Source organism: Hemiscyllium ocellatum, chromosome 42, assembly GCF_020745735.1.
Source record: "Hemiscyllium ocellatum isolate sHemOce1 chromosome 42, sHemOce1.pat.X.cur, whole genome shotgun sequence".
NCBI classification, from domain to species: Eukaryota; Metazoa; Chordata; class Chondrichthyes; order Orectolobiformes; family Hemiscylliidae; genus Hemiscyllium; species Hemiscyllium ocellatum.
The window spans coordinates 29,874,751-29,901,362 of NC_083442.1; the positions used below are offsets into that span (position 1 = coordinate 29,874,751).

The 26,612-nt window shown below is 42.4% G+C and overlaps 1 protein-coding gene across 1 annotated transcript; it reads left to right on the forward strand.

Annotated features, from left to right (window-relative positions):
* The first annotated feature begins 1,195 nt into the window (after positions 1-1,195).
* On the forward strand, positions 1,196-22,650 carry fbxo22 (F-box protein 22). Its single transcript, XM_060853820.1, has 7 exons — positions 1,196-1,383; positions 2,522-2,666; positions 7,100-7,184; positions 8,309-8,422; positions 11,360-11,527; positions 17,221-17,386; positions 21,815-22,650. Exons 1-7 carry the CDS (start codon positions 1,274-1,276, stop codon positions 22,230-22,232), a joined length of 1,206 nt encoding a protein of 401 aa, XP_060709803.1. The 5' UTR covers positions 1,196-1,273; the 3' UTR covers positions 22,233-22,650.
* Positions 22,651-26,612: the final 3,962 nt, after the last annotated feature.

The window sequence follows — 26,612 nt, forward strand, 5'->3', positions numbered from 1 at the left end:
GAGATGTTCTTTAAAGCGCTCTGCTAGGAGGCGGCCAGTCTCCCCAATGTAGAGGAGACCACAGCGGGAGCAATGGATACAATAAATGATATTGGTGGATGTGCAGGTAAAACCTTGATGGATGTGGAAGGCTCCTTTAGGGCCTTGGAGATGAGGGAGATGGTGTGGGCGCAGGTTTTGCAATTCCTGCGGTGGCAGGGGAAGGTGCCAGGACGGGACAGTGGGTTGTAGGGGTTCGTGGACCCGACCAGGTAGTAACAGAAGGAACAGTCTTTGAGGAAGGCAGAAATGGTTGGGGAGGGAAATATATCCCTGGTGGTGGGGTCCGTTTGGAGGTGTCGGAAATGTCGGTGGATGATTTGGTTTATGCAAAGGTTGGTAGGGTGGAAGGTGAGCACCAGGGGCGTTCTGTCCTTGTTACGGTTGAAGAAGTGGGGTTTGAGGGCAGAGGTGCGGGATGTGGACGAGATGCGTTGGAGGGCATCTTTAACCACGTGGGAAGGGAAATTGCAGTCTTTAAAGAAGGAGGCCATCTGGTGTGTTCTCTGGTGGAACTGGTCCTCCTGGGAGCAGATACGGCGGAGGCGGAGGAATTGGGAATACGGGATGGCATTTTTGCAGGTCATAGGGTGGGAAGAGGTGTAATCCAGGTAGCTGTGGGAGTGGGTGGGTTTGTAAAAAAATGTTGATGTAGTTGGAAAGGCAAGGACTGACTAGGGATAGTCAACATGGCTTTGTGCGTGAGAAATTTGGGATTCTGGATGGTGGTTTTGGGATCAGACTCCGTTTCCCAATGCAGATACAATTGTTCCTTTGGACCCAACCCTCCCTAGAAGATAGTGAGGACTGCAGATGTTGGAGAAGTCAGAGACGATAAAGTGTGGTGCTGGGGAAAAAAACACAGCAGGTCATGCAATCCTGATGAAGGGTTAAGCCCAAAACGTCGACTTTCTTGCTCCTCAGATGCTGCCTGATCTGCTGTCGAAAGCTGCACACTTCATTGACGCCAAACCCCTCTACACAGTGTGAGGGTATGATCAGTTCCTTGGTTGGGGGCACTTCCGCCCCGCAGGATGCACTTGACTTCCGCCCCGCAGGATGCACTTGACTTCCGCCCCGCAGGATAGACCATCGCCCCGCAGGATGCACTTCACTTCCGCCCCGCAGACTGGTACGTCATGCCTGCCCACGTGACCGGGCTCAATCCGAGGCCTCCATCGGAAGCTAGAGGGTCAGTCCGCGGTCTCGCCTGTGACTCTGCGGCTCGGCAGCGATGGACATCGCGCACTTAAGGAGCGGGAGCTCGGTCCTGAGCAACGTGGCGGAGGTGGTGGAACGCATCCTGACCTTCCTGCCAACAAAGTCGCTTCAGAGGAGCGCCAGGTAATTACAACGCAAGCCCCTCCCCCCACACCCCCCACCCCACACAGACACCCCCCCACCCCACACAGACACCCCCATCCCCACACACACCCACCACACCCCCCCACCCCACACAGACACCCCCATCCCCACCCCCCCCCACACACACCCACCACACCCCCCCACCCCACACAGACACCCCCATCCCCACCCCCCCCCCACACACACCCCCACAGACACCCCCCCACCCCACACACACACCCCACACCCACCCCACACAGACACCCCCATCCCCACACACACCCACCACACCCCCCCACCCCACACAGACACCCCCATCCCCACACCCCCCCCACACACACACCCCCACCGACACCCCCCTCCCCACCCCCCCCCACCCCACACAGACACCCCCATCCCCACACACACCCACCACACCCCCCCACCCCACACAGACACCCCCATCCCCACCCCCCCCACACACACCCACCACACCCCCCCACCCCACCCAGACACCCCCATCCCCACCCCCCCCCACACACACCCCCACAGACACCCCCCCACCCCACACACACACCCCACACCCACCCCACACAGACACCCCCATCCCCACACACACCCACCACACCCCCCCACCCCACACAGACACCCCCATCCCCACACCCCCCCCACACACACACCCCCACAGACACCCCCATCCCCACCCCCCCCCACCCCACACAGACACCCCCATCCCCACACCCCCCCACACACACACCCCACACCCACCCCCCACAGACACCCCCACACCCATACACCCACACACCCCCACCCACAACACTCCCCACACCCACACACACCCACCTCTGCACTCCCCGCTCCCGCAACCCCCCACATCTGCAACCCCAACCCCCTCACCCTCTTTCCCCCACCATACTCCACTCCCCTACCCCCCTACTCCCCAACTCCCCCGTCTCCCCCTACCCCCACCACCCTCCTCCACTCCCTTACTCCCCCCCACTCCCTCATCCTCCCCCACCCCCTACTCCCCCCATTCCTCCATCCCCATCTCCCCCTTCTCCCCCACCCCCATACTAAAATACTAAACCACTTATCATATTGAACTGCAAAAGCGAATCTGCCCTAGTGTGTTTTAACACTTTAATAAATAATATTTTAGGGTATGCAGACTGTGGAGAGACTGTGCACGTAGGGTCATCCGGACACATCAAAAGCTGTCGTGGATCTCCACAAGGGGCCACTCTTATATAGATGAGGATGATGGTCATCATTTCCTTGCGAAGAAAATGCTTGTTGACCTGGAGGTAACATTTGACAGGCCGAATGGCTTTCTCCAGTGTTGTTCTTACTCTATGATGTTTGCTATAAATGTTAGAAGTGTGATGGAGTGAATTCAAAATGACATGAGTAGCGATCTAAAATACCAGTTAGCTACCATAAAGTTGCAGCAGTGACTTTACTTCACAGTACATTGCTCGTTGTAAGGTGCTTTGGGACATTATGTCGCTGCGAATGTTGTGATAGAATTATTTTGTTTTATCAGCATCTCTTGTCTTCTTTGTTTCAAGTTGAGATCTGTCCTGTGTCGCTGTGAAGCATTTCAGGACGTTTTGTCTGTATCTAAATACCCAGGGTAGGAAGAACAGTAAGCTATTTAATACCTCAACCCTGTTCAGTTTAAATACAGCATGGCAGTTTTGTACCACAACTGCATTTACTCATCTTAGTTCTATCGTCTGTCAACAGTCTTACCCAACAGTTATTTCACCCCCAAACAAGAGAAGAGGAACATTTAGTCTACTCAGTGAAGCCAAGTGTCAATTCCTTAAAACTCTGCTCTCCATCTCCATATCTTCCTTAAATCTAACTGCAACCATGCCTTTGTCAATGCTTTCCTCTCTTTGGCCCAGTGTCTATTTTTAGCCTCCATGAATGCCATATGCCTTTCTGCATGGGAGGTGTTATATTTGTGTTTTTCATTGAATCTTTTGTCATCAATTTCTGTCATAATTTCCAAGTTGAGGGAATAATTTGGCAAAATGAACAGTAATGTCTTCAGTGAACAAAGTTTGAAAATCACACAACACCAGGTTGTAGTCCAACAGGTTTAATTGGAAGCACACTAGCTTTCGGAGCGACGCTCCTTCATCAGGTGGTTGGTCCCACAACCACCTGATGAAGGAATGGCGCTCCGAAATTAGTGTGCTTCCAATTAAACCTGTTGGACCACAACCTGGTGTTGCGTAATTTTAACTTTGTACATCCCAGTCCAACACCGGCAACTGTAAATCATGTCTTCAATGAAGCATTTGAATCAGTTATATCTGTCACAATTTTGCAAAAAATATCTTTATTTCCCCTCATTGATGTTGAACCACAATCACCAAATTTATTGAGGTCAATTTTCCAAGTTAGCAGTGAAGTAAGGAGGACGAAATGTAATATTGGTGCTAATTTAGTTGTTAGTTCCAATAACAAGAACCGCTGCCATTCAAAAGTTTCCCACATAGAATTCTATATCCATTGCTGGCAGAGCCATCATTCATTACCCATCAATGACTGCCATCACGAAGTTGCAGTAATCTGCCTTTTTAAACTCCAGTCCTCTTTCCAAGCCCCACAGTGCTGTTAGGGATGGAGTTCCATGGATTTTGATGTCATGACATTTGAAGGAACAATGACATCTATTCCAAATCAGGATGATACATAGCCTGAGGGGGAACTTGCAGGTATCCCCATACATACGCTCCCCTCATCCCATTGTGATTGCAGCTTTGTAAGGTGTTATTGAAGGAACCTTGGTAAATTATTACAGTGCATCTTATAAATGGCACACCTTGCTGCCAACCAGTTGATGGTGGTGGAGGAAGTGAATGTTGAAGGTGGTGGCTAGGTGCTATTCAATTCATGCTGACTACGTTGGAGAGGTGATGGCATTGTTAGACTCTTAATCTAGAAACCCAGGCAATGTTACGGGGACCTGGGTTCGAATCCCACCATGTCAGATGCTGGAATTCAAATTTAATTTTTAAATTCTTGGAATTAAGATTATGGTGACCATGAAACCATTGTCAATCTGGTTCACTAATGTACTTTAAAATAGTGTTAAACTACTTAAGTGTTATTGTCGTTGCAGCTAACCAGGCTAATGGAGACCATTCAGTCACACTTCTACTTGTAGCATGTAGATGGTGGCAAGTTGGTGTCAGGATTTGAGTTACCCGTTGAAGCATTCCCAACCTCTGACCTGCTGTTCTAGGTGCAATGGTTGGTTCAGTTCAGTTTCTGCTGAACTTACTTTCTGCCGAGAATGGTTATAGGATTCATGTTGTTGTGCATTGATATATTCTGTGATTAAGATGTAGATGTATTTTAAAGCATCATCTCACTTTAATACCTCACTGTCAGAGGCCAATCAGAATTTAGTTGTTGTAGGTGAAAAGGTTTACAGATTGCAAGGAGTTTATCATTTCTTGCTCACAGAACATAAACAGCATGTTTTCTATATAAAGTAATTAACACCCTCAATGAAAATCAGTGAACTCAGTAACACCTTTAGAAGTTTTGGCCTTCCCTGTTTCAAATTCAGATTATTTCCATATTGCAAGTTGTTATGACACTGGGTAAACACTCCTGCTTAATTTAACCCAGCAACACAGAAAAGATTCATCCCGTGTAATAATCTGTGAAAGTTCGAGAGGCCAAGAACTATTTAGAGTAAAACTTAACAACTTTATTCTCTGTTATACTTTAAGAAATAATTAAGTAACAACTGTTTAAATCTCCTTCCTCTAACCTATCTTTTATCTTCCCTTCTAGAATATTAGTCCAATAAAACCCCGGATTAAGATTTACCAAAAATTCAAGTTTTCAAAACCAGCCAGCTATCAGATCTTCTGTTTGGATCTTCCTGTGTCATCTTTGATTCTCCTTAGGGATTATGTCTGACAGGTCACTGATTGATAAAGGAACCTTTAAGCGAGCTATTTTCTTGGGAAGTCTCTACATGCTGGTGGTGTGGCAGTTTTCCTCCCAACTGTTCAATTTTCCCTGGTTTTGTCAACCCCCCCCCCCCCCAAGCATTGGATTGTGTCATTGGCTTTGATTGTCAATATACTCAATTCAAACTTGATTGGAATTTGGTATTTTTCGGGATATAATTTAAACTGATTGGCCTAATTCAAATCTGTTTTTATCTCCAGGCAACCAGCTACCCTAGCTACCCCAGCAGCTGGACTACTTGTTACATTGTATTTTATTCAGAACACTTGATGCTGTCAGGTAGTTCTGCTAGCTTTTAACTCTCTTAAAGGTACTGTACACCCATATCTTCATAACATGGTATATTGTCTCACATCCGGCTGTTTAAAAATTGGCAATGATTGAATTTCAGTTATTATTAGTTGAACAAAGTAGCTGGCTGGCTTTGAGTCTGTTGTATTCGTGGTCTGAATGATCCTTGACCCATTCTGACAGTATACTGCTTGACCCAAAAACTGGCAAGATTTGAAATCCAGCAGACTTTGTCCTGAAGTGGGTGGTTTGAGGACATTTTACCTGTACTTACCCTGCTAAAGTAAAAGCATTTTGAGTTACTGTTTTGTCTTCCAGTTGTGTTCATAAACTGGTTCCTGTTTGGATAGGTGAAAGTGAGGACTTAAAGTCTGGTTGAAGATTTGTAGCTCGGGTGTCCGTTGTTGTGGTTCTGTTCGCCGAGCTGGAAGTTTTTGCTGCAAACGTTTCGTTCCCTGGCTAGGGAACATCACCAGTGCTATTGGAGCCTCCTGTGAAGCGCTGCTTTGATGTTTCTTCCGGTATTTATAGTGGTTTGTTCTTGCCGCTTCCGGGTGTCAGTTTCAGCTGTAGTAGTTTGTATGTGGGGTCCAGGTCGATGTGTCTGTTAATGGAGTTTGTGGATGAATGCCATGCCTCTAGGAATTCCCTGGCTGTTCTCTGTCTGGCTTGTCCTATGATGGTAGTGTTTTCCCAGTCAAATTCATGTTCCTGGTTGTCTGAGTGTATGGCTACTAGGGATAGCTGGTCGTGTCGTTTTGTGGCTATGAACATCAGACAACCAGGAACATGAATTTGACTGGGAAAACACTACCATCATAGGACAAGCCAGACAGAGAACAGCCAGGGAATTCCTAGAGGCATGGCATTCATCCACAAACTCCATTAACAGACACATAGACCTGGACCCCATATACAAACCACTACAGCTGAAACTGACACCCGGAAACGGCAAGAACATCCATCAACAGACACATCGACCTGGACCCCACATACAAACTACTACAGCTGAAACTGACACCCGGAAGCGGCAAGAACAAACCACTATAAATACCGGAAGAAACATCAAAGCAGCGCTTCACAGGAGGCTCCAATAGCACTGGTGATGTTCCCTAGCCAGGGAACGAAACGTTTGCAGCAAAAACTTCCAGCTCGGCGAACAGAACCACAACAAAGTGAGGACTGCAGATGCTGGAGATTAGAGTCGAGAGTGTGGTGCTGGAAAAGCACAGCAGGTCAGGCAGCATCCAAGGAGCAGGAAAATCGATGTTTCAGGCAAAAGCCCTTCATCAGGAAGGGCTGATGAAGAGCTTTTGCCCAAAATGTCGATTTTCCTGATCCTCGGATGCTACCTGACCTGCTGTGCTTTTCCAGCACCACACTCCCATTTGGATAGTATGGTTTATTGATTCTCTGACTGTCTTTCTCTCTCTCCCTTGAATAGGAAGTGTATGTGCTGCCAGAGACAGTACTTTATATGGCTGGCACTGATACCTTCAGTGCACAGAGTTCGAACAGGCGGAAGAAAGGTGAAATACAGTTCTTTGAATATAAATGTTTTAAAAATTATTTTTTGTATTTAAAATAAATTTTTAAGTTAAGCAGTATAAATAACACGCTTGTTTTAATTGAATTATCAATTAATTTGTATTAAGATCTGTGACTTGATCAATTACCCTCATTTATTTTTATGAAAACTTTAATTGGGGTTTTAGTTTACGTTCCATGTGACTTTTCTGTCACCGTTTTCCATCTAACTCTTTTTAACCTTTCCTTCTCTTCCCTTCTCCCTTATATTTAATAAGCTTCCCCTCAAACACACTTGCTCTATTTGCCTCAGCCATTCCTTATGTTGATGAGTTTCAGGTTTTCATCATCCCCTGGGGTTTGATCTTAAATCCTAATGGCAATTCTTTTTTTCAATGCAATGTTAGACGTTGAGTATCTCACTCCCAATAATACCCATTTGCTCAATCCAATGCTGCAGAGCTGTGATTCCTCACAATTTTATTCATGAGATGATAGTGCTAGACAAAAATAAAGAATCCCACGTTGTAAGGAATCTCATGAATGCATTCTCTAAAGTTACGCCTAATAAAAGCCAAGAAATTAAACCTTGAAAATAATTGCTTAAAATCTGTCTTCGTGCTTCCAAACCAAGTTGGAGCAGCACGGTGGCTCGGTGATTAGCACTGCTGCCTCACAATGCCAGGGACCTGGCTCCAAGTCCAGCCTTGTGTGGCTGTCTGTGTGGAGTTTGCACATTTCTCTCTGAGTGCCCTGGTTTCCTCCCAAAAATGTCCAAGGATTGGTCATGGGGAATACAGGGTTAGAGGGATAGGGACTAGGTCTGGGTGGGATGCTTTTCGGAGGATCGGTGTGGACTCAATGGTCCGAATGACCTGCTTCCACACCATCAGGATTCTATGATTCTAAATGTGTGTGTGTTTATGATTTATGGCAGTTTCAAGCTATTGGATCGTTTTACGGTTCATTTATAATTCTCCCTGCTTTCTTATATAGGTATAATGTCAAATAGTTTAGTTGTTACTTTCACTGTCATTTGCTACTGTCTGTTTTGTTTTCTGTTTTCATGAATATATATATTATACTGATACTTTTCTTACCTTCTTTTTGACTTTGAATGTCTCAGAACGAAGGGATGGGTTGTCAAAGAGAAGTAAAGCAGCAGAAATGGCAGCAAAATTGGAAAAGCTATTGCCTTTGGAGTGTAAAACGTTGGGGGTCAGTTCCCCTGGAATTGTCTGTAAGTGGCATCTCTTGTGAGTACCTTATGGCCTGACATTTGTGTGATTGGACAAGGTGATTTGGACTAGAATGAAACTTTGAACAGAATCAACATTAAAATCCTTACTCGGGGGAAAAAAAATAAAATTTAACCTGCATCATTCTCCTTTGTGTGAGCGATCTGCTGTAATGTCAGTCACGGGTTGCTCTTTGTTTCTGCACTTGTATGTTTTGTCCGCATTGAGAGTATTTCCCTACATCTGGGAGCCAAAGATGAAAAGGCATGTGGGTGTGAAACAGATTAAGCATAGGTCCAGCGAGCAGATACTTTTTTAGTTAAATTGAAGAAACTGGGACTGCCCTTAGAAGGTTGAGAGGAGACCTGCTGGGGATATTCTTGAGCATGGAAGAGAAATCGAAAACCAGACACAAAAAGTTAAAGTGAATAGTAAAGAACAAAAGAAGATGAGAGGAAACGCAATCAGAAATGAGTGGAAAATCTCAGCAGGTCTGGCAGGATCGAAGGAGAGAAATCAGAGTTAACATTTCAGGTCGAGTCACCCTTCCTCAGAACTGATGGTAGCTCGGAAAAAGTTGCTTTTTTGGAGAGGTTTGGTAGGGGGAATGGGGGTACCTAGTAAATGATAGGTGGAGATAGGGCCCAAAAAAAGAGGAAGGAGTGGATAATGGTCAGCCTACAAGAATGAGGACAATGGGTAGCTAACAATAGTAGCAGACCATGTGATAACAAGTCCTGGTGTGTGGGGCTGGGGTAAGGAGATGGGAGAAAGTGCCTCATTCTCTAAAATTGTTGAACCTGATATTGAGTCCAGAAGGCTGGAGAGTTCTGAAAATGAGGGGTTGTTCCTCTAGTTTATGCTGAGCTTCGCTGGAGCACTGCAGCAAGCCTGAGACAGAGATGTTGCCCAGGGAACAAGGTGGTGTGTTGAAGTGGCAGGCAACTGGAAGCTTTATCGCAGACAAAATGTAGATGTTCTGTGAAGCAGTAATCCAGCCTATGCTTCATTTTGCCAGTGTAGAGGGCACCACATTGTGAGCAGTGAATGCAGTACACTAGATTGAGTGAAGTGCAAGTGAAATGCTGCTTCACCTGGAAGGTGTGTTTGGGCCCTTGGATACTGAGGAGGGAGGAATTAAACGGGCAGGTGTTACACCTGTAGTTGTAGGGGAAGGTATCAGGCTGTGGGAGGGCATTAATTGTGAAGGTCAAGTGGACCAGGGTGTCCCGCAGGAACAGTCCTTGGTTGTAGAAGGCTGACAAGAGCTGGGAGGGTGTGATGGTAGAAACTGGAAGCAAGATTGATAGACCTTTTCAATTCAAGGATCCCATAGATGCTCGTTCCAATCACTACAGGCGTGGCTTTCAATCTGGGATTGGGTAGTTATCTGTAGGGAGGAAAGTTGGCAGGTAAATGGAGAAAGGGCGAGGGAGTGGGACTGACTGAGTTGCTTTGCAGAGTGCTGTTATGGCCAAGATGGGCTGAATGGCCTCCTCCTGAGCTGCACCCATTCTGTGGTTATGTTTCATATGCATCAAGAAAGTGAATGCCATCTTGCGGTTCAGTTGTTGGGAGTGGCAAATGAAGTGAATCTGACCCTGTCCTGCCAACATGCTTGTGCATCTTTTAAGCAGAAATTTCAAGTTTGCCCTTCAGTGATGAGTTCCCAAGCTAATTGTTATTACAACATGGTTTGCTGAACTGTCCACCAAACTTCACACCTTCCAGTGGGAAACGATGGTGCATGTTTTATCAAACATATATTAGTTTGTTGCATAAACTGTGTTGAAATTTTATGATCTGCAATAAAACTTCCTGCACTTTGGAAGTTTGAAAGTCCTTGAGTTTGCCTAACCTGCTTGTTTGCGAAAATGACTTGGACCCATAGCAATGCTGAATGTAAAATCCAGGACTTATCCTTGCTCTAATCATACTTGTTGTGTAATTTGAATGTTTGACTAGACAATATTTACAACTTTGTATTCTGGTGGAAGGTACAGATTGTCCACTGCATTGCCTCAAGGAGACAAAGGGTTTCAATACATTGCAACTTGTGGTCATTATCCATTCTGATGCTCAGTAAACCAGCTGAGTAATTGCAATGGAAATGTGGAACTGCATTCGGTATGGCAGCAATTGCATGTCATAATTGGTTATCTGACATTTGAGCACAAGCACATGGTTTTAATACACATCTCACCAGATTCTGATCTGCAAAAGGTTAAGTTTTCAGTTGTGCTGTCCAGTCTTTCATGGAGCAATTTCTCAAAAGTTAAATGACTTTACAGCCCAACGCTGACAAACCATCTGTGGATATTTTCCTCAAGCTGGACTACAACATGATAATCTCTCAAACTCGGAAAGTCTGGTCCATTCCCCTGTGTTCTCTAACTTGAGGTGGGAAACGTGACGTTCTGTTTATTTTATGCTATTCAGTTTCACAGCCCAACTTAAACACAATCGCCTTCTGTATGTGTGTTTGGGACAAGCTGTCAAAGTGCTGAACTAAGTTGCTAACATTTATAAAAGGGATATGCTGTTAGACAAAGTAATTGAACATTTTATGAATATTTTGAGGGGTAAAATGGGTTATGCCAGTAATATTCTTGAGAATTCTATACTTAGGATTAAATGCATGTAATAATATCTTACAAATACATTGTCCATTGTATTGCCTGTGCTCAGTTGATGCACACATGTTTTTTGTGTGAAAAGTTGGCAACAGAGATTTCAGAAACCTAGTGGCCAGACCTTACATTTTATATCATTGTTTATACACAGAGTTTCCATTCTAAATGTTTACACAGGCAGTTTCAATGCTAAACATTGACATAAAAGCATGACCAAAGGTTGATCTTTTCGCTAAAGAAAATACTTTATTGCCTCAGTTTTTGTGACTTTGAATTTATCGCCTGGTTAATAATTTGTTTTTTCAGACACTCCTATGGGATGTGGCACACAGAGACCTCTTGAGGTGGAAGATGGAATTGCAGGGTTTGTTCTGCTCCTGCCCAAAATTGATGGAGTGACAGTCAAACGCTTTCACTTGTCGAACAAAGATTTGAACAATAACGTGTTTGATCAACAAAAACTCCAAGAGGCAGGCAAGTTTTCTCTCTGACCACCCTTGTCCACTGTTGGGATAAAGCTAAAATCGTGTACGAAACACTCGGAGCTTATTCAATTTTTTGCACACAAAGGGAATTGAGGTTTTGTGGGATGTGGTGAGAGGGTGAAGTTGAGATGGAAGAATGCCAATGATTGTATTGAATAGCCGAATAGGCTGGAATGGCTGTATGACCAATGCCTGCTCCTTTTTAATTATCATGGGTTAAATTGGGGTTTAGAGATATTTTATGCTTCGGGGTGGTTTCTATATTTGAAGTGCTGTTAACAAAGAACACGGATTTTGTTACAAGTCAATAATTGAGCAGTTGACAAGGAAATGCAACTTTTTAAACTAAAAAGTACTTGAGAATTTAGTTTTGACTAGCTAATAAACTTTGTCTTAAGAATTGTTTTCAGTCAACCTGTCCTGACATGTTATGACACACCTCTGGGGCAGGTGGGACTTGAAGCCAGATCTTCTGGCACAGAGGTAGAGACACTGTCAACTGAGGTTTTGACTGCTGCCAAGATCTGCTGAGTTTGCCCAGCTTTCTCTGTGCTTATTTTGGATTCTTACACCACAAGAGTCCCTGAGAACACTGTCTAATTTGACAATAATTGAATGTGCTGAATCCATTGGATTCTGTTTCTTAATGAGGGACTTTGATTGTTGCTTGGTAACTGGAAATTGACTTTAGTTTGTAAGCCAGCAGCTCCAGCTTTAGTACTGTCTATTATCATGCTGGGTTAGCTGTAGGATGGGCTCATTGCTTCATTGAAGAATTTGCAGTTGCAATGCACTTGTAAATATAAGAACATTAAATGATGCAGGTGTAGGTCACATAGCCTGAGCTTGTTCTGCTGTTCAGTAAGATCCTGGCTGAGTTTGCACTCATCAGATCCCCACAATTCCTCAATCCCCTTTAGTGCACAAAAATGATCACTCCGTTTTGAATATACTCAGTGGCTGAGCAGCCAAAGTCTCTGAGAGAAACAGATAGTTTACAATCCACAGAGTGAGAAAGTTTCTTCTGATCACAGGGCTGATCCCCATTTCCTTTGACTATGACGTACAACTCCAGGATGTGAAAGTTTTAGGCTTTGTTTTTGGTAAAAGGAGTCACGGGAACCCGTAGGAATAGACAGTTAGGATCTGGAATGCACTGCCAGAGAGTGTGGCGGAAGCAGTTAAAATTGAGGTCTTCAAAGAGGAATTGGATTATTACCCGATTGGGGGGGGGACTTGCAAAGTTATGTGCAAGAGGTGGAGAAGTGAGACTTGGTGAGTTATTCTTACAGAGAAGGGCTGAATGGCCTCACTCTGCTTCAACCATTCAGCTATTCATCTTTGTCAATGTTTGCCAAAGCATTTATTGATTTTTAATCTTCAATTTATGTTGTGAACTTTTCAAAAAGTGTGTAATTTTTTTGCAGTTAATAAAGCATATTACATCTCGTTCTATGCTACTACAAGATTTTAGATTCTCATAATTAAACTTGTAATTTAGTGTTTGAACTGTTGTCACATTTTACTCACTGTATACTTGAGCTTAGTGTGCATGCTTTACTCCCACAGTGGGTGGTTGGAAGGGAAAGAGACTAATATTGGAATATTTAGGCTGCTTTGGATCCACTGTGACTGCAGCAAGTCATCCATCATTGAAATGAGGCTTCTATTTCCTGCCAGCATAGCTCGTGAAGCTCTTCACAAGGAACTTTCACAGCAAGAGTATTTCCAAATAAAGATGTTACAGTTTAAACACAGAAGGCATGTTATTGCTAAAAGCAAAAAGTCCTGGGATGGAAGTTGACTTTAGCAATGGATGTAAAGCCTTAAAAGTTTTGTTGACTGTACATCCGATAGCTCGTAGGCAGATGTAAATTTCGACTGCATCACTTTTGAGTACAATCCATGCAGCACAGTAAAATGGAGGTAAAGATAGTAAATGAATTTAGAATTGCTAAATATTATCTGTTATGTATACACCTCCAAAGGAAGAAGCAAGAGCTGGTTTGTCTTCTTTATAGGTTTGTTTATTTACAGTACTGTGTACTGAGTAAGTGCAGACTGCTTTTCCCTCCACGCACCAGCACCCTCCCAGTTGGAATTGGATTCTTGTATTTTTAGTCAGCTGGTTTGAATGTTTTTTGATATGCTTCTGTGGGTGTCATATCTTGAAGTGTGACACTACAATGTGCTACAGGACCCAAGGTAAACTACTGTTTCTGATATGCACCCTATGTTTTCTAAGTGGGTATCAGCTGCTCATATGTGCTTAATGGACACAGCATTTGCAGCATGAGCGTTATCTCTTATTTAAATAAGGTCCAAGGTTGACCTGGACATGCAGCTTGTTGCTGTACTTACCCTGAGTATTGTAACAAATACTCCTTTCAAATTTTCACTTGATGTACTCTGTACTACTTCTCGAACAAAGCTCCAAGCCATTTCTCTATGAAGTGGTGTCCAGGGATTGGATCAATGGAGATGAGTCACAGACCACCAGAAAGCATGGTGGTAGAGGCCAGTATGGTTTAGCGTCCTGCTTCAGGATATGATGCCACAGAGGCATATCAAAACATATCCAAACCAGTTGATTAAAAAGAAAAGAACCCAACTCCAGCTGGGAGGATATTGGTGTTTGGAGGGAAAAGCAGTCTGCAACTATGATGTAATTAAAAGCACACCCCTTTTGTGGGTTGCCAGGCAGGCTTACGTACTGGCACCTGCGAGTAGGTGCTGTTTTAGGTTGACTCTCACCTGACCTCTGTGTGTTGCGTTTTCAGCAAAGGGTGCAGTTCGGAGCACAGCTGTTGCTGACTTTTTTGACCCTACTCTGGGTATTGGAGCTCATTATATAGCCTGCTTGTTGCCATTGCTGCTGTGATCGGTCAACTCATCTCGGATCACTGAATGAACAACTACTTTGGTTCACATTGGTATAGAGAAATTCGGATGCATCATTTTATAGCAAGCTTGTTTAATAGCTGACCCTCTTTCACATCCTTTTGCAACGAGTAGTTACTCATAACCCTGAAGGGTCAATTACAACAAATCAACTATGATATCCCTGTTGCAAAAATTGTTCCTATGTCTGATTTCCATTCATAATACATTTAAATGGATCTAATTGTATTTGCAACTTAGAGAATGATAGTCAGTAGTATTGCAGAGCAAAATTTTGTAAAGACTCTTAATGTATAATAAGTGCTGGTGATTGAATGTCTAGCCCATTTACAGGGTTTTGTCAGACTTAATGTGGAAAACTCTAATTTGTTAGCAAGCTCTTTTGATATGCCTTCCAGACGTTGCACAGACTGGCTCATGACCTTATGGGGCCTGTACTTTGTTTCCTGCCTAGATGGCAAGTTGAAGGCATCTTGCTTTTTGCTCTTTTGACTGCTGTTAAATGTATTCAGTGGAATATTTGGACAGTCTTAAATTAATCTCCAGGGTCTGCTTTACCAATGTTCCATCCACTCCACAACTGAGTTGGCAGTCTAGGCTTGTCATGTAATGTAATCAAGTATTTTGACAAACAAGGTAAAAGTGCTTCACCAGTCCTCTTGGGTTATTGATTACCGAATCCTTGCAATGTAGAAAGAGGCCATTTGGCCCATTTACATTGTGCTGACTCTCCAAATGAGCAAATCAATTAATACCAAACCCTACAAGCTGGCATGTTCTTCCTTTCCAGATGACTGTCTAATTCCCTTTTAAGTGCTTCAGCCTCCACCACACACTCAGACAGTGCATGCCAGATTTTAATCACTTGCAATGGGAAACCACTTCATATCATGTTTGCTTCTTGTGGAATTACGTTAAATCTGTGCCTTCTCATTCCCTGATTCTTTCAGTACTGTGAACGGCTTCTACTTCCTCACCCTGTCCTGACCCTTCATGTTTTGAATATCTTCTTGGCTGTCTGTTCTCTCAGGAATATAGTCCTTACCCCTCCAATCTATCTTCATTGGAAACGCTAGTGTTGATCGTTTTGCACCCTTTTTCATGCTTTCTTGTCCTTCCTAAAGCCTAGACTGGACACACTAACTAGCTGAGGGTCAACCAATGTTTTATACAACTTCAACGTAACCTCTTTGTTCCTGTACCTTTTGCCTTCATTAATCGTTTTCTCAACATGTACTGTCATGTTCAAAGACCGACATACATGCATCCAGATCAGGCTTGTGACTTTAACAGCTAGGTATCAGTGAACTGCTTTTGGGAAGGAGAGTAAACAAAACATACCATTGTTAGGTCTTTGGGAAGCATGTTGTTGCTTTATGTCAGTAAATTACTTTTTACTTTTGTTTGCGTGTTGCTGGCGTTGCAATTTGTATCCATCCTTCGTAACTGGAGTTCTGAGAAAGGGTCACTGGACCAAAACATTAACTCTGATTTCTCTCCACAGATGCTGCCAGACCTGCTGAGCTTTCTCCTGCCATTTCCGTTTTTTTTTTCTGATTTTTCATCAGTTTTCGGTTTTTATATTTTTGAAATATCAAGTTGAGAGCAGTGGGAGCTGGCATGAAAGAAGAGTTGAGGTCCAGAGGGGAACAGCCATGATGTATTTCAAAGTTAGGAAGGTGTGATGTTAAGGTGATAATGTGCTCTTGATTTTGCCACTCTTGTCCCTTTGTGTGGTAATATCGGAAGGATTTGAAGGCGTCCTGCTTTTCAGTGGAGTTGTTGTTTTATAGGCAGAGATGAATGCCATTTAGAATCATAGAGATGTACAGCACGTAAACAGAACCTTTGATCCAAATTGTTCATGCCGACCAGATATTCTAATCTAATCTAGTCCCATTTGCCAACACTTGGCCCATATCTCTCTAAACCCTTCCTATTCATGTCCCCATCCAGATGCCGTTTAAATGCTGTAATTGTACCAGCGTCCACCACTTTCTCTGGCAGCTCATTCCATACAATGAAGTTTCATAGCTTCCTAACGTTTTACTGCTTTTCCTTTCTTTTTAAATGCGATTTGGTATCTGATCTGTTACCACTGGATGGTGCTGCATTAACACTTCGTGTTGTATTGTTCTGTGCCTAAACTGAGAATTATTGCATAGGATTTATAGTGAAACTCTGAGAAAGATTCAATCAACATTAAAATTTGTTTCAGTGTACTGGTCCATTACAATGCTTTCCACGAGCAAAGTTTAGGGACTAGAATGAGTTTAGTGATATTGCTCTGTGATTTTGTTGGGATTTTGGTTTGTAGAAACCTTTGTGTCAAATTGACTCCCATGAAAGTTGTTGACAGCTTCTTGGCTGTCATCTTATAGAAGGGAAAATAAATATTGCATTTGTATAGGGCTTCATTGCATCTTTTAAAACCTTTTTCACAAATGATGAATAGCTTTGAAGTGCTGTCATGGTTACGTAACACATTCGCAGCCAGTTGGAATCTTATCTGTAAAGGATAAAAAGTGGAGTCTGTATTGCTGTATCTAGTGTAAATGAAATGAAAAGAAAGTGTATGCTAATAGTGTCTTCAAACTGCATGTAAATGAGCCAAAACTAGCATCTTTTAATTTGATACAAAAACATAATGAGTTCCCTGGTGGAAATAATTCCAGATTTGCTTTTACTGTTGGATATGCCTATAAGAAAATCTCATCCCATAGCCAGGGCACATTGAGGATGTGTAGGGATAGCTTTATTACTCTTTCTTTCCTCTCTCAGGTCTTCAGGATAACCCTGACTTGCGTGTTGTCTTCCTGTTTGGATACAACACCTTTAAACCCGCAGCTGCAGACTTCATTCAGCGTCTCACAAAGCCATTCAATGTGAACAACACTATTGTTATTGGGGGACACATTGACCAAGTGGTTTCGCCTAGTTCTGAAAGGTAGGTGCCCATACGAATGAATCTTTATCCGGACACGTACCTTGTTAACACTGGGGAGAAATGCTTCTGTGCTTTCTTCCCACATTTAATTCATTCCACAACTCTGAATGATTTATCTGTCCATCAAGCTGGCTCCCTGCAGTATAATTAAGCTCTCCTCTACCACATTGCCATGTAACTGTATGCTCCTGGATTGCAGTAAAAAAATTGCAAATCAGTTTCCCCCTAAAGCCCAGAGGTAAATGCACCACTTGACGTGTAAGTGAGCCCTGGAGACAACGGAAGTCTTGGATCTATTCCATGTTGTGTGCTGAACTAGTTATTCTTGGGGAGGAAGGTTACTCATTGTCTTTGGCAGAGACGGGGGTAAAGTCATCAAGGATCCCTGTGTTATTTCACGAGCTATTGTTAGAAGTACATTTCTGCACAGAGGGAAAAGTGAGAAAGTAGTTAACAAGGCACACAAAGTCCTTGACTTCATAATTAGAGTTGTGGAGTATAAAGGCAAAGAAGTTATAGTGAATCTTTACAAAGCATTGATGTGTTCTCAACTAAAGTATTGCATCCAATTTGGGCCCCACACCTAAAGGAGGATATGGATGTTTTAGAAAGAATGCAGAAATGATTGGCGAGAATCATTCCAGGCATTAGGGCCTTCACTTACATGAATTTGTTGGAGAAGCTGGAGTTTGATTAGATTGGATTAGATTCCCTGGTCGGCCCAACCAGTCCATACCGACCCGCCGAAGAGTAACCCACCCTCTGACTAATACACCTAGCACTATGGGCAATTTAGCCTGGCCAATTCACCTGACCTGCACACCTTTGGACTATGGGAGGAAACCGGAGCACCCGGAGGAAACCCACACAGACGTGGGGAGAACGTGCAAACGAGTTGTTCTAATTAAAGAAGAGAAGGTCAAAATTAAATTTAAAGAGACATGTTCAAAGTTCTTCCAAAGTTGGCAAAGAGTAGATAGAGAGAAACTTCCTATTGATGGTAGGGTCATGACCCAGAGGTTAAAGATTTTGAGCATTCAGCAAAAGGATCAAAGTTGGCATGCGAGTAAAGCTGTTTACCTATCACTTGGTTACAAACTGAAGCACACTGTCAGAAGCATTGGAGTCTGATTCTTTCACAACTTTCAAAAAAATTGGGAAAACATCTGAAGTGAAGAAACCTGCAGAGAACGGAATTGCTTAAATTGCTGTTGTGGAGAGCTGGTGTGATCTCAATGTCCCAAATGGTCCCCTGTTCTATAACCATTTTATATGTGATGATTGGATGAGGTAGTTTAGCAGAAATATAAGAAATTTCAAGTCCTTAGCATCTGCATCAAGTGAAATACATTGTTTTAAAAATATGATTAAACTAGGTTAGATGTCATACAAGGAGAAGTACCGATTAAGAACTTCCTTAAATCACTATCCAGGTCATTCAATTGAAACAATCTTTGCAAGTGACTAAATTGTGGGAATTTGATGGACCATCTATGTTCCCTTTCAGCTCTCAATGATTTGATGTTGCAATCTTACAGCATTGACAGTTTCATGAAGTTAAAGATGAGTTAATGCACAATACCAAATATATTGGAAAACCACTTGTATTTATTGACAGAAAAAGTAAAATGTACTGCTGATTCTGGAAATCCAAAACCAAAATAAAAGCCTTTAGATATACAGGGCAGGTCAGTCAGCATCGTACTGGAGAGAAGCACAGTTAATATTTCACATTGATAAATGTTCAGAACTTTTACATACTTTTTTTTTTAATCACACAGTTCAAATCTCCTGTGATGCTTTGACAATAGTTGTTGTAGGACAGGGGCTATTGCACATGCAGAAAAGTGCAAGCCATTCTGCGCCAGCAACATCTCATCTGGTTAAGACAGTCATACAGTCATTCAGCACAGAAACAGATCGTTTGTTTGACATGGATTGATTGGACCATCATTCCCAGCTAAACTAGTCCCACCTGCCTGCTTCTGGCCCATAACCTTCCAAATCTTTCTTATTCATGTACTTCTCCAAGTGTCTGTCAAATGTTGCAATTGTGCTCACATCTACCACTTCCTCAGGAAGTTCATTCCATACATGAACTACCCTTTGTGTAAAAGGTGTGCCCCTCATATCTTATAAAATCTCTCTCATCTCATCTTAAAAATGTGCCCCCTCATATTGAAATCCCCCATCCTAGGGAAAAGATACATGCCATTAACCCCATCTATAACCCTCATGATTTTAAAGACTTCTGTACGGTCACCTCTCAACTTCCTACTCTCCAGTGAAATAAGTACCAGCCTCTCCAGCCTTTCTTTATAACTCAAAAACTTTGCATATCTGGCAGCATCCTGATAAATCTCTTCTGAGCTCTCTCCACCTTCATCATGTCCTTCCTATATTGGTGACTTTTTTTTTGCAGCAGGTGCAGCTGAGAGAACCCCATAGTGTCTATAAAAACAGAGCTGAAAATGTGTTGCTGGTTAAAGCACAGCAGGTTAGGCAGCATCCAAGGAACAGGAAATTCGATGTTTCGGGCCAGAGCCCTTCATCAGGACAAAGAGTGATGCTACTGCTGTCACATCCAAAGCTTGATGTATGCAGAGTGATGGCATTGTTCCTGGTATTTCTTTAATGTCCACGCTGCGTGAAAAATGTTCCATGTGTACAGGAGCAGTCCTTGAACGTAGGTGCAATAGAGAGTTCAGTATTTGGAATGATTGCTTTGGCACAGTTTAAAGAATTGGGTTTAATTGTTTTGGTGTATTTATGTGACTGTTCCTGTCAGTCAGGATGAATGTATCTACTTTGTGTTCTCTTGATTAAAGTGATAATCTGCCCTTGTCTGCTCACCAGTAAGTCATCATCATTAAAAAAAAAGACTTCACTGTGTTTTGACTCTCATCTTGGAGGAGGAAAGCCCTAATGGCATTTGTTTCAGTACAAAGTGTTTTCCCATCCAGCCTTAATCATTTCAAAAGGTATGTTCCTCATTTCATGTGGGTGGTGCCATCATCATTTTTAATATCAAATGCCAATTAGAGAGTAAAATGAGTCAGCACTGTGAAAACCAGGAACTCCCAGTTGATGAAACAAATTGTACAGTGCACAACCAGGTAAGCAGCTAGTCCAAAGATATGAAGGATCAAAGAGAGGTAAAACATGGAGGATAAATTACTGTCTTACTAATAAGCAGCGAAGTCTATTTCTCTTCCTAATTAGAAATCCACTAACTAAATCGCCTAAGAAGTTCCACATTTCAGAGCCATATGTTCGAGTGATTTTGTTCGCAGGTTGTTAATCATTGGAGAGTCATGCTTTGGGTTTATTTTAGTTTCTAGCCCACCTGGGCTCAGCTGTAAATGTTTTTCTTTTCATCCAATTTACAAATTCGACAGAACTAACACCCACAGAGAGAAGGAAAGCACTTAATTATAATTCAATCCTCTTACCTGTCCATTCCTGAGGTGACTAAATTAAACAAATAATTTAAACCATAAAATGGTTCTTAAAGCTGTCTTCTGCCACCTGATTTGTTCTTGTGAATTTTATGTTGATTTAAGGTGAGAGATGTTCAGAGGAATGAGTTGTTAAATTTTAGGAAAAGCAGGTCGTAATTAATTACTGTCAAATTGGGCATAATTTAGATTCGGATAGTTCTCCCTCTTTTCCCGAAACAATATGTCTTAGTCCTAACCCTAAATGAGTCTCAGTTGTTTCACTAGTGGGCGTTATCCATTCAGGATGGTTTTGCACTTTAAATTGAGGGATGATAGACATAGGACAGATATCAGAGGTAGTTCCTTTACACAGAGAGTAGTAGGAGCGTGGAACACCCTGCCTGCAACAGGAGTAGACTTGCCAACTTTAAATTTAAATGCCATTGGATAAACATGTGGATGAAAATAGAATCGTGTAGGGTAGATTTGCTTCAGAGTGGTTCCACAGGTTGGCGCAACATCGTGGGCCGAAAGACCTGTACTGCTCTGTAATATTGTGTTCTGTGACCACCTTGTTTTAAGGTGGACTTTTGCAGTTAGCAGATAAGACACTTTCATCCCCTAATTCAGGTGTGATTCTAATTCTGATCTCAGAGGTGAAAGGCTCCCAATCTAAGCTATAGCAGTCCTTTGCTCCCATATTATTTCTGTAAACATGCCATTTCCCGTAAGCTTCATTTTGGAAATATAGTGATGTATAAGCATTTAGACATTACAGAGCTATTTTACATTCTTGTGCTTTAAGGGCAAATATTCATCCTATTCTGTTCCATTGAAAATGCAGAAAGTTATTCCTGTTGCCTAGAAACTAGCTGATTGACTGAGCAATCTTTCTCAATGTTTTACTTTCATTACCCCCCCCTTTCCCATTTCTCCCCACCCCCCCCCCCCCACCCCCACCCCGTCCCCCCAAAATAAACCTTTCTAGTATCGACGTACACTACATGTATGGTTTTGTTGGCCTATCATTAAGTGGAAGATCGATCCAGGCAGCATCTATCCTCCTGGATGAGGATGTAGAGACGCCCAAAAGTGCTGAAGCAGCGATGCAGCGTCTCAAAGCAGCCAACATACCCGAGGTCAACACAGTAGGCTTCATGTTTGCCTGCATCGGACGGGGTCAGAACTATTACTCCAACAAGGAAAACGTGGAAGCAGATGCCTTCAGGAAGCAGTTTCCTGGCATTCCATTATTCGGTTTTTTTGGAAATGGAGAGATTGGCTGTGATCGCATTGTGACTGAAAACTTCTCCCTGAGGGAGTGTGGCAACTCTTTAGATGGCGATGAGTTGCTTCATGGATACACTACAGTGATCGCGCTTGTCCATCTGGGACCTGTGAAATAAAAAAAAACTCTTCAAGAGGCTCGAAAATTGGGCCCATGGTATACAAAGATGCATACCTGTTGTAGGATTGTCTCCATTATTTTGAAACAACATTGTTCTAATGGACTAAGCAAATTTGCAGAGTGGGTTCATATAATTCGGGCTCTGATGGCACAGTCTAAGTTAAAGTTGCACCTGCTGTAGACATGTGACAACCTTTCTGAACAGGAGGGGGCTGATTAAAAGTAAATGGGCTCATGTTTGAGCTAAGTGATCGACCCAAACAATTCTCTTGTGTCTCAATAGAACAGGAGGTGAAACTGGGCTTTTGGGTGTCATCAATTTAATTGATTCATAGCTTTTTGACATGATTTTGATTTTGCTTTTTATTACACACTGGAATGCAGAACTAATCATGAATAAACTAACAATTTTTCTAGTGATCTTTCCCTTGTAATTTTTAAAATTTGTAATCTTTTGTGACTTAAACCAAAGGGTTCAGCAGGATTTTAACTGCTGTGACTAGGAAAATCTTGAACTTTCTGGATTGTTCCAATAAATCTGTTGGTTGAGTTTCTATTGTGATCATTGTTAATGCTTCGGTAAAGAGTAACAGTGGTGAAAACTGGAATGCAGGTAGCATGCACATACCCAATGATGAGATTCGTAAAGAAAAGAGAGACTTGCATCTGTAGAGCACCTTTTCACAATATTTGGCCATCCAAAAATGTTTTAGGGCTAATGAGGTACATTTGCAGCATGGTCGATGCTGTAATGTTGGAAACGTGTTAGCCAATTTCTGAACAGCAAGCTCCCAGTAGAAGACAATTTGCTCCAGTTACATTGGCTGAGGGCGAAACATTGGCTGTAGCACAAGGAAAACTACTCTTTGAATGCTACCATGGAACCTTTTGCAACTACCTGAGTAGTTGTCTCAGCTGAACATCCTTTTAAGAAAAGTGACAGTGTAAGACTTGTAGTTGAGTGCCAACCTCAATTTTATGCACCACTGTCTGGAGTGAAGCTTGAGCCCATGTCTTTCTGACTCAGAGGTGGGAGTTCTAACCACTGAACTGTACTGACACTATCTCAACTTACTTTCTGGAAACCGCCCAGTGGTACATTTGAAGGTTTTGCCCTTCCCTGAAATGGGCCTAGAAGAGAACGTTTTAGGGTTCTCTTTGAGCTGTCATTAGTGAAATACATAAATGAAGTGATTAATGTAGGCAGCATCAAACAAAACATTACATAGCAAGTGCAGCCCCTCTCTCCACATTCGAATCCAGGTTTGACAATGAGGATGGACTGTGTGGAAAGAGGCAGAGTGGGATCAGGTGGAAGTGGGATGCAGTGGAACCTTTAACAGATAAATTGTATAATCTGGAGCAGAGGGATTTATCATTTTAAAGGTCTTCAATGATCTGATTTTTTTAAAAAATGAAAATGTACAAACCACCTTCCCCGTTCCACCTCTTCTCTCCAAGCGGAAGATTTTAAAATGAACTAATTCTATCAGCCTTTTTATGATTGTGTAACAGGAAACTCTCGGTGGGGGGGGACAGACAAAAAGTGCTTCAGCGATGTCCTGGAAATCCCTGAGAGGTTTGAACATCCCCACAGACTCCCGTGGGGCCCTGTCCTCTGACTGACCAAAAGTGTTATTGTTTTACTCTTTCATGGAATTTGGGTGTCACCGACAAGCGCAATGTTTGTTACTCATCCCCGGTTATCCTTGAACTGAGTGGTTTACCTAAATGTTTAAGAAGGCAGTTAAGAATTGTCTGCGTGGGTTTCCTCCCACAGTCCAAAGATGTGCATGTCAGGTGAATTGGCCATGTTAAATTACCCATAGTGTAAGGTGCATTAGTCAGAGGGAAATGGGTCTGGATGAGTTACTGTTCAGAGGGTCGGTGTGGACTGGTTGGGCCGAAGGGCCTGCTTCCACACTGTGGGAAATCTAAAAAAAGAATGAGCCATGTTGCTGTGATTATGAAGTTTCACAGACTAAGTAAGGGTGGCAGATTTCCTTCTGAAGGGCATTAGTGAATCAGATGGGTTTTTTTTAACAACAATCTAATAATTTCATGATTACCATTACAGATCAGCTTTTAAATTCAGGTTTAATAATTGACTCTAAATTCCACCAGCTGCCATAGTGGGATTTGTCTGCACAGTATTAGCTTGAGCCTTTGGATTAATAGTCTTGGAGTCATACAGCATGGAAAAATACCCTTTGGTCCAACTTGTCCATGCTGACTAGTCCCAATTTTTGGCCCATGTCTCTTTAAACTTTTCCTATTCATGTACCTGTCCAAATGTTTCTTAAATGTTGTGACTGTACCTGCATGTACCACTTCCTCAGGTGGTTCATTCGACATTTGAACCACCTTCTATGTGGAAAAAGTTGCCCCTCAGGTCCCTTTTAAATTTTTCTTCTCTCAAGTGACATTACACTACACTACCTTCTCAGAAACAATTTTAAGGTCTCAGGGAGAGCACACAGAGACCTCTAAGTCCACTGTATGTCCAACCTTTCAAATGTTACCTGTCCTATAAGTAACATAGTCTGCCAATCTCCGACACGATTTGTCAGTCAACTCAGTATCCACTGAAAATGCAGTGGAAACAAATCACTTTCAATCCTGTAGAATTGTTCAATTAAAAGTAAATATACATTTTTAGATAATTATAGATGTTTGCAATATAAAAATCTCCAGGAATTGAAGATCAATCCCATGTACATTCCAGACTGAGTTAAACTGAGACCAATCGCCTGCTTGGAAGGATGTAAAAAAATCCCATGGCACTGTTTAACAAAGTGGGAATTATCCTCAGTTCCTGGCCTCTATTTGGACCTCAGTCAGCATCACTTAAAGCAGGTTATTACCACGTTGTTCTTTGTGGGTTTTGCTGAATGAATATTACCCCGCTGTGTCTAATCTGGCAACAGAGACTACACTTAAAAAACATGCACTTCATTAACTGTAAAGCACGTTGAGATGTACAGTGGTTGTGTAAAGTGCTATTTAAATGTATGATTATATATATTGTATCTTTAATTAACCTGGGAGAAATATTGTAGAAACTTGAAAGCACAGAGGAATGATTCAGCCCCTTGAGCTTGTGCTGGCTTTTTGGAAGGAGTAGTTCTTAGTTTCTACATCTCTGCTTTTGGCGTTTCTGTCCAACTCCCTCCAAAACTTATTAATGGCGTTGGCTTCAACCACTACTTGAGAAAGAGATCGTGACAGATCAGAGCGAAATATATGCTCCTCTCCCTTCACAATAATCTTCTCGAGCCAGGTCCATGCACAGACATCCTTTGAAGTTAGAAGCACAGGAAGTTACTAACCATTTCTTGCGAGAATCCCATTGATCAGATGGTGGCTTTGAATTGCCACGGTGAGAGTTATCCTTGCCCCTGCACAGTCTGCCTCCTCCACTGGTATTTCAGCATAAACCCCTTATTCATTAGTGAACAGACACACATCATGCTGAACATTGCAGAGGAATGCCCCCCTAGACAGATTAAGTGGCAAACTAATCACATTAAACTCAGCAAATAAGAAGGTATGGCTTGTCTTCAGGCATTTGTATACTCATTAAAGAAATAAATCTCTCAACCCTTTGCACATAATTTGTATTTACGGCTGCTGGATATTGAGGAAGACGTCGCAATTGTATTGTTTTTTATTTTCTTGGGATGCTTTTTGCTTTTTATTTACAGAAATGGCAAGGGAAATCCTCTGACGAGGTCAGACCTTTGGAGTTAGATGGTTACATGATAAAACCTCCAGGAATTAGTCGAACTAGAGGTGGTAACCAATGTTAGTCCCGTTGTCGCTAACAATTTCTAATCTTAGACTGCAGTCCTTGTGTGAGTGAGGATACTGCGTGATGGGATAACTGCAGCTTTTGTAGCAGGTGTGACCTGTTTGTTGTTAGATCAGAGATCATTATCTGAATTGGAAGCACTTTTGTTACTATAATTAAAATGGCTAATTACACTCATTAACTTTCTTTTTATAATACAGGAACTGTTTAAAATAAATGTATGTAAATAGATCACATTATTAGTGTCTTTTTCTCTGTTTCGAACTGTATGCCGATAGCAGCACTGTTTTTGGCTGTAACTCCTAAGTTCATCATCCTCAAACACACTTCAAAATTTAATAATGATTTCACCTTTCACCACGTCAGATCAAGCTCCTAACAATTTGGACTAAAAACTATTCTGGTGTCTCATCTTGGTGATTATTGCTCATAAGATTGCAAAGTTAGGCTTTTTGAAAAAATTCAATTGTGGGATGTGAGCTTCGCTGGCCAACTTTGGTTGCCTGTCCTTCTTGCCCTTAAAGAGACTTTGTAGCACTTGGTACAACTAATTGACTGGCTCAGCCT

Coding starts and splice junctions, on each gene's coding strand:
- fbxo22 (XM_060853820.1), top strand. CDS start 1,274: ATGGACATCGCGCACTTAAGGAGCGGGAGCTCGGTCCTGAGCAACGTG. Junction 1,384..2,521: donor TCGCTTCAGAGGAGCGCCAG/GTAATTACAACG, acceptor ATAATATTTTAG/GGTATGCAGACTGTGGAGAG. Junction 7,185..8,308: donor TTCGAACAGGCGGAAGAAAG/GTGAAATACAGT, acceptor TGAATGTCTCAG/AACGAAGGGATGGGTTGTCA.